This window comes from Triticum dicoccoides, chromosome 1A (assembly GCF_002162155.2).
Source record: "Triticum dicoccoides isolate Atlit2015 ecotype Zavitan chromosome 1A, WEW_v2.0, whole genome shotgun sequence".
Lineage (NCBI taxonomy): Eukaryota > Viridiplantae > Streptophyta > Magnoliopsida > Poales > Poaceae > Triticum > Triticum dicoccoides.
Window position 1 is genome coordinate 140,899,070 of NC_041380.1, and position 8,629 is coordinate 140,907,698.

The following is an 8,629-nucleotide window of genomic DNA, read 5'->3' on the forward strand; positions in this document are numbered from 1 at the left end:
CCACGATCAACAATTTTAGTAGAAGCAACTAGTAATTATCAACAAGATTTGATCAATATACGTACTCGGTCCCCCCTATACTCGAATCTTGACTCCGTTACTAGACGGGAACACACTGCTTCCAACATCAACGACGACAGCGAAGTAGCCCCGGGTCCGGGCCATGAGCAAGCTCTCCGTTACCCCATGCTCGACACGTCCGCCGCACCCCTACATGCCCTTAACAAGATCATGGCAGGGACGAATCCACTGGGGCCGGGGTTCCATGGGTGACATCGTAATCCTTCCTAAAATGCAAAACATCTTGTGCAAATACTTGACAATAGTTCACTGATATTTTTTAAGTCCATCTCAGAATTATTTACTAGAATCATGATGATATATGGACCAAATTATACTTTTTTTTTCTGAAACGGAGGCAAAAGATTTGCCTCGTAAATTAATTAAGAGGAGAATAGAGTTTGATTGTTTACAACCCCATGATAACACGCCACATGGCAACTACTCACGTCTAAAATGTCCCCTAGTTTCTTAGCTCCCACTGTCACCCAAAGTCTAGCCTAGGTAAGAATGTTGTTGAGTAGGATCGGCGGCGGCGCGCTCTTGTGACGGAAGATGCGTGTGTTCCTCTCGTTCCAGACAGTCCATAAAACTGGCATTGTGAGGGAGGCCATGGCCTTCCTTTTGGGAATACCCAAGCCAGTCCTGTTCGCCCACCATTCCCTGACGGGAGCTTCTAGGTGCCAAGTAGAAGGGTCCATCAAGACTCAGCTTGTTGATGACCAGTCTCGGCAGCCTATTGGTGAAGCGGCACTTGAAGAAAAGGTGAGCCCCTGTTTCTTGCCCCCTCCCACAGAGAGGGCAATGACCACAGTTTTGCCACCCACACTTATCCAATCTATCCGCCATTCAAATCCGGTCTTGTAAAGTAAGCCAGGCAAAAAACTTGGCTTTTCGTGGTGCCCAAGCCTTCCACACCATTTGCTCCACGGGAGAGTTAACCATGCCCAAGAATTGCGCTTTATAAGCGGAGGCGGCTGAGTATTGCCCATTAGTCATGTGCTTCCAGATGATGTCGTCCTCAGAGTGCTCTCAAGATTGACGTCATGTAAAAGCACCCAAAGGGTAAAGAATTCCCTTATGTGGTCGACGGATACCACGGTGTCTGGCCTTATCTTTAAAATTCAAGCATTGTCCTTAATAGCTTCCCGCACCTTTCAGTTTTTTCTCGAGGATGCCTCATAAATGAGTGGTGCAATCTCCTTGGGTTTGCGCCCTAGAAACCATGGGGAGTCCCAGAATGGCGTTCTAGCCCCATTCCCCATAATGATGGTGGTGGAGGCGTAGAAGAAGTCAAGGTCGACCTCGTTGCATGGGTTTTCGGTGCCCACCCACATCTTCCTTGGTTCCTTCCATTCAAACCAAGGACAGTGCAATCTCAGGGTCCGAGCAAATTTGTTAGTGTTCAGCACCCCAAGACCTCCATACTGAATCGGACAGCAAACCATCTCCCAGTTGACCTTACACTTAGCCCTTGTGGTCTTGTCCGAACCGGGCCATAAAAATGCCCGCTCAAGCGTGTTGACATTGTGTGGCGTGCCCGAAGGGACGACAGGCGGTGTGATAAAGTATATCACCTGGGAGGTGGTCACAGACCTGACAAGGGCTGTGCAGCCAATGGTAGTAATGTTTTGGCCCTCCCAAGTAACCAGTTTGTTGGCAACCTTGTCCTCCAAAAATTGTAGGTCCATCTTCTTGAGTTGCCAGATCGAGAGCGGGAGGCCCAGGTATCTCATTGGGAAGGAGGTCCTAGTCGCAGGAAAACTCTACGCGGGAGCAGCGAATGGGCACAACTAAGCTCTTCTGGAAGTTGGTGCAAAGACCGGTCACCTCCCCAAATCCCTTTAGAATTGACGTCAGGTTGCCGACATCTCTCTTGATAGGGGCCATAAACATGGCCGCATCATCCGCGCAGAGGGATGTTCTCACCATGGCCCTCCTACCACGAATCTTGTGGAAGAGGCCCTTCCGTGTTGCGAGCTCCAGAATCTGTTGTAGGAGGGTCGATTGCAAGCACAAAGAGGAGAGGCGAAAGTGGTTCACCTTGGCGGAGGCCCTGGCCATGTATGATCGTCGGCCCAGCCACCCCATTCAAAAGGATCCGGGAGGAGGAAGTGTAGAGAAGTGCGGCGATCCAATTCCGAACCTTGCTTGGGAACCCCTTTTGGAGAAGCTCGAGAATAAACTCCCACTTGACCGAATTGAAGGCCTTCCAGATGTCCAACTTGAATAGGAGTGCGGGCGTTTTCCACATGTGCAGCCGTCTCGCAAAATTCCAAACGTACATGAAATTATCATGAATACTTCTCCTCTTGATAAAGGCACTCTGGGCGGTGGAAACAAGGACATCCATGTGCGGACTGAGCCGAATGGAGAGTACCTTCGCAATAATCTTAGTGATGGCATGGATGAGGCTAATGGGGCGGTAGTCGGAGACGCCCTCCGCATCCTCCTTCTTGGGCAAAAGGATCACGTTGGCGGAGTTGAGCCAATGAAGGTTTGATGTGTGGAGGGAGTCAAATAGATGAATGACCCTCATGATGTCCACTTTTATAATGTCCCAACATTTATTGAAAACATGCCTGTGAATCCATCCAGCCCGGGTCCCTTGTCGCTAGGCATCTCATCAATGGAATTTCTGACCTCCTCCTCCGTGATGGCCGCCCCCAACTCCTGCAGATCATGCGACACAGTGTTAAGCTCGTCCCGATTGAAGTCCTTAGTGCTTGTGTCTCCCCTTCCCATGACCTCAGAGAGTGCTCATGAAGGATTTTCTCCTTCGCCTCATGCTCGGTCACCCAACCATGCTCATGCTTTATCTGATGAATGTGGTTCTTTCGTCTTCTCGCATTTATGCGCCGGTGAAAATTTTTGGTGCTTGCGTCTCCCTCCCTCAGGTTGGCCACTCTGGCACATTGCTTCTTCCGGGCCCTCTCAAGAACCGCCAGGCTTACAACTCGTTTCTTTAGTCTAGCACGCAGGTCCAGCTCTTCAAGGGATAATGGCTGATTTTCTTGAGTCATGCCAAGCTGTAGAATGACCAAGAGGGTCGCGTGGTGGTGGATCTTTGCCTTGAAGAACAGCCTCGTGCTCCATTCGGTGAGACGAGTGGTCGTCTTCTTTATTTTATGGAACAACAGCTGATACGGTTCCGAGTGCTCACAATGCTCATTCCAAGCTTTGAGGACGACATCATTGAATCTAGGCATAAAGGCCCAGAAGTTCTCAAACCTGTTCTAGGCCTCCGAGGCCCCCTCTCATCAGCAAGCAAGAGTGGACAGTGGTCGGTCAGCGATGATGAGAGAGCATGCAAGACGTGGTTGTTGAAGGTTGTGTCCCATTCCGCGTTGCAAAAAAAAACGAATCAAGTTTGCAGAGGGTAGGGTTCCCTTTCTCATTGCTCCAAGTGAATCTCCAATTCTGCAGATGGATTTCTTTAAGTTCGTGAGCTTGTAGGGCATTCCGGAAGCGGGTGATACGACTCCCATTGATGTTTCTGTTATTTTGTCCCTAGCCCGATAGATTTGGTTGAGATCGCCAGACACGTGCCATGCCACACCCGCCGGCGGCTTCTGACTAGCAAGCTCATCAAAGAAAGCGTCTTTGCGCGCATAATCAGTGGGGCTATAGACCGACGTGAGCTTGAAAATGAACTCCGTTTCTCTAATCCGCACCATTGCCGAAATACAGTAGTTGGCGATTTTCACCAAATTTGAGCGATGATGATGAGTACAAAAAATGGAAGAAAAAACAAACAAGGTCATAAGAACCTTGGAGACCTTCCCTCACAGACCACAAGATTGTAGTAGTAGATAAGTACAAGTGTAGAACAAGTTGGCAAGACGTCACCTCACAAACATAGGGCAAATAATAGATGCTCACAAACAGAAGCTATCAACATCCACAGGCAAAAATGTACCACAAAAGTAACTTACAAAAACAGATGCCGCGCAAGCAAGAACAACCAGAATAGGTGGTGCTGTTAAATCCGGCCTAATTCTGTACAGAGAAAACAAGTGCAGAGCCAATGGACATTTACAAATGCTCGGCAACTAAGGGTGGTTAAGCAAGACAATTGGCTGGTGGATGAATATTGCCATGCCCTGGTGGATCCAAACAATAGATCAGATCACCCCCTTCGAGCTGACAATGGTAATATTGAAGGAATTGGATGTTTATCAGATCAGGCACTTCCCCCAATTGCTGGCTGTTAAGGTAAAAAGGAAATATAATCAGTTCTGTTGCCTTCAAATCATACATTTGAGATCCCAAATCTGGTGAAGTACTCCCTCTGTTCACAAATATAAGATATTCTAACTCTTTTTTTTTAATTGGATGTATATAGACACATTTCAGTGTGTTTGTTCACTCATTTCAGTCCGTATGTAGTCTATATTGAAATATCCAAAACATCTTATATTTGTGAATGGAGGGAATAGAACTTATCAGATATTTTATTCAGGATATGTTATCGTAGGTAGAGACTACTGTATTTTGCATCTTGGGTAGTTCACATGTAGTAGCTATTTGATGGTCACAGATCAATTGATTAAGATATGCATATTGGAAGGGTTAATGCAGTCCTGGAGTACTAATCATTCTGATCATTGGGTGTTTGTGGGAATAGCTCAACACTAACCTACTTATCACTTCCATTCTCATCAACTAAACAAACCTACCGAGTAGGTCGCCATGATATCTACTGTGAAGTTTCCCTAGGCCTATGGTTATTCAAGACCTAACTGGTTGGGTAGCTAAAGTGTACTGTAATAGTTGATGGAATCACAGAATGAACACATTGAATAGCCCCTTCTTGATCAAAGATTGAATGAAGGAATATCCTCAATTACATTATCAATTCACTATCGCTCTCTGTGGTAGTGTTATCCACAAATTTTCCTCATGAACATACAGAAGCAACAACGAGATGGCATTAGAATTTAGAATTTTTTTAATGTACCGGCCCACTGTGCAGCTATTGTATGTTCAATAAAAAAGAGCGGATGACTGGATTATGCAAGAATTAACAGAACCAGCAAACCACAGCAGAACTTGTGCATCAGACGCATTATCATCGAATTTTCTTTCGTTTTGTAAATCATGGTTTCTACTTTTCTATTACTCTAGTCAGTAATGATAATGCAATGATAAAACATTCTATCTCCACAGGCTCAACTTGTAGTACATAGTAGAATATGAATCCAATCTGAAGCTAGTTGATTTACCTTATTTGGGATTTGTCTTTTCACACGCGGTGTGCCTGTCTCATTTGGCTTCAAGATTTGAAATGAGCACATTAGATTTTCATCTATGCTCAACAGAGCACCTACATTATCGAATTCCCCACAATAATTTGGAGCTGAGAAGATTGTGACTAATCTCCGCTGTGCAAAGAACTCGTAACCATCTTCTACCACCTAAGGGCATTCATGGTACATGCAGTTACTGTAAGTAAAGCTCGAGAATAACGATAATCCAGAAAATAACATAAGTTCGACTAAGTGTTCACAAACCTGATGGGCTCGGCAGATAAGATCAAGATCATTTTTTTCCAAAAACTCTATAAGCATATCTGCACCAAACGTACATGAAACACCTCTGTCACTCTCACCCCACCCTTCTCCGTCAGGGCTAGGATCAGACCAAAGCAAATCACACAGGAGACCATAATCAGGAATCTCAGCCGGCCTCTCAATATCCTTTATTTGGTCCAGGTTAGTCAGTTCAGGTGAAAGGCCACCATGCATGCACAGTATCTTGTCGTCAATGAGTGCTGCAATAGGCAGGCAGTTGAAGCAATCAGAGAATATCTTCCAGAGTCGAACATTGAACCTCCTCTTGCATTCATCATAGAAACCATAAACTCTGTTGATTTTTGCATCTTCATGGTTCCCCCTTAACAGGAAAACCTTGTCAGGGTACCTTATTTTGTATGCCAGCAGTAAGCATATAGTTTCCAAGCTCTGTTTGCCTCTATCTACGTAGTCTCCGAGGAATACATAGGTTGAGGTTGGAGGATAACCACCCAAATCAAACAACCTTAGAAGATCAACAAACTGACCATGGATATCACCTGAAGGTATCATCATATGAGGTAAGACTAGAGTTTTCTGTGAAGATGTGTAAAATAAATTACAATAATAATGAAAAGAATATTAAGAAGCTCTAAACTTTATGCAGAAAGAAATCTTTATCACACAAACGAGATTAACTCAAAGGGATTGCACTGACAAAGCTCCTTAGCAGATAATCTGTACAATGGTAGAGCTATAAAGGTTGTACATGCCAGTATTCACTATCATGTAATTTTCAAATTTGCTCAAATTTATGCCGGTGGTTGATTGTTGCTAGGATGAAATATGGCAGGTGAATCAAAGATGTCAGGAGATGTAGAGGTTATTAGGTTAACATGTGGAATGATTTGATATACAGGTTGGAGGATGTGTAATTCAGGATGTTATTAGCTCGGGACTAGAGAAAATAATAATGCGATTTCTACAAGATCCTTCTACAGAAAGTGAGCAGTTACCAGTTACAGAATGGTCAGTGTGTGGTCTGCAAAAACCAAATAAAGAACAAGATTTTTCCACTGGCAAATCTTCGATAATAAACTTCACTTGGATGTTTGGTTGAAAGAGGAACTGCCAAGGGGAGGATTATCGTGTTGTGTCAGGGATCAAAACCATATCGATTTTGTTCGCCCAATTGTTTGTTTCGTCTCAGTCTCAGGAAGATTTCACTGTTTGATGGCTTGGGGAGGGAGGATTGTACACAGACAAATTGATGGTTATTTATCCTTCAGGCTGTGGCCTGTGGGCTACATGCTAGGCATTATGGGAAGTTTGAAATGAAATGAATTGATGGTAGGGTTTCGGGCAGTATACAGACCATTTGTATAAAATTCTGGGTATTATGCAGCATCCAGAAGCCCTGCTAGGGTGGAGGAGAGTGAAGAAGGCAATTGACATATTGAAGGTGAAGAGAAGTCTTCTGCAAACCTGTTGCCAAGTTTATTATGATATATTGCAGCCCAGGGTTCACAATTTGCCTACCCTTTTTGTGTTATTTTACTTTGAAAATTTGGTAGGGTTGTTATGCATGATGTTACTTTGTGCTTCCTGACACCAGAGGGACGTACGGACTACAATACCATACCGACCAAACCCAGTGTAGAACCAACAACAGCACTATTGGTCACAATGTCACCAGCTCATGCAAACAAATTTAATGGACAATGAGCAGCAACTTGACCATCCACCACAGCTCCCAATATGGCCAACAATCCCACCTCAGCTCAGTAACCAAGCAACTCCATCATGAATTCACATGTTAAAAAATGAGCAAAACAAATGGCGCCAGCAGCCAAAGTGAGAGTACCCTAATGATGCAAGCGGGCTGCGGGCAGGGCAACCCGCGAAGCACGTTCATAAGTAATACACAAAATCAACTTATTGTAATTTCTCCTTTGACATTCACATAAGGTTGACTTTTAATGTACTTATATGCGGGCTTTCACGGTTATCACTTATCACTTGCATCCCTAGGAGTACCTACGACTAAGCATTAATGGTTAAGGCCTAGGAAGCTCAAATCAGGCATTATCATCATAGTACAAAGAGATCATCATCCCTTGTAAGGGCACCCATCCTTTTCTTATCCCTAAATTTCACCAGACGCCACCAAGGTGTACCAAATCCCTTCATGATTCACAGATTCTCCACATCGCCTAAAAATTTACCAACAAACCTATTCCTTCTATGAAAGAAACACCATCAAAATCAAAACTACATATACTAGTAATTTGGAAAGGAGCAAAAACAAAGCTAGAAACGATTTGTTTAATAATCACCGCAGATCTTGACGGGGGCCTGGATGCGGAGGAGGTTGGGCTGGGACAGGAAAACCCGCTTGGCGTCGACGCAGAGCTGCCGGATCTCCGCCTCGGACAGCTGCACCTGCCGCCCGCCGCGGCCGCCCTCGACCAATCGCCGCACCACCTCGTCCAGCGCCGCGCCCTCCATGGCCCCCATGGAGGCCCGTGTCATCATCATCTTCCCTCCTTCTTCTCCCGCGGCCGCGTCCCTCTCTCTCTCTCCGGCGACGGCGAGGGGCGGGGGAGAGAGAGGAAGGGTGGGGGGATTGGAAATGGGATGGCCTGGGAATAGTTGCGTTTGTGACGACCACGAGCTTAATTAATCGTTTCGGGTGTTCAAAGACGCGTGAACACGCATCCGCCGTTGGTTTGTAGATGGACGGCCCGTGGAACATGTCTCGGTCTTCCTCCTGTGTTTGCTGCTCTTTCGTCGTTTTGCTGTTGCCCTCGTCGGTCATGGAATTGGATTATTATTTTATTCTATTTTAATCTTCCATCGTACAATGAACACAAGAAACAATACTCCCTCGGTCATACTCCCTCCGTTTTAAAATAGATGACTCAACTATGTACCAATTTTAGAACAGAGGAAGTATATTGTAAGACGTTTTCTGATACTATATTATTGAACGGAGGAGTAAAAATTACATCAAGATTCATAGACTATCTAGTGATGATTACAAGCACTGAAACTAG

The 8,629-nt window shown here is 45.1% G+C and overlaps 1 protein-coding gene across 1 annotated transcript; it reads right to left on the minus strand.

The window, feature by feature from the left end:
- Positions 1-3,875: 3,875 nt before the first annotated feature.
- On the minus strand, positions 3,876-8,224 carry LOC119367687 (serine/threonine-protein phosphatase PP1-like). Its single transcript, XM_037633141.1, has 4 exons — positions 7,910-8,224; positions 5,574-6,133; positions 5,286-5,477; positions 3,876-4,267 (listed from the first exon to the last, which is right to left on the minus strand). The coding sequence occupies exons 1-4, from the start codon at positions 8,109-8,111 to the stop codon at positions 4,244-4,246; spliced, it is 978 nt and encodes a 325-aa protein (XP_037489038.1). The 5' UTR covers positions 8,112-8,224; the 3' UTR covers positions 3,876-4,243.
- Positions 8,225-8,629: the final 405 nt, after the last annotated feature.

Coding starts and splice junctions, on each gene's coding strand:
- LOC119367687 (XM_037633141.1), bottom strand. CDS start 8,111: ATGATGATGACACGGGCCTCCATGGGGGCCATGGAGGGCGCGGCGCTG. Junction 5,478..5,573: donor TTATCTGCCGAGCCCATCAG/GTTTGTGAACAC, acceptor GAATGCCCTTAG/GTGGTAGAAGATGGTTACGA. Junction 4,268..5,285: donor AAAGACAAATCCCAAATAAG/GTAAATCAACTA, acceptor TTACCTTAACAG/CCAGCAATTGGGGGAAGTGC.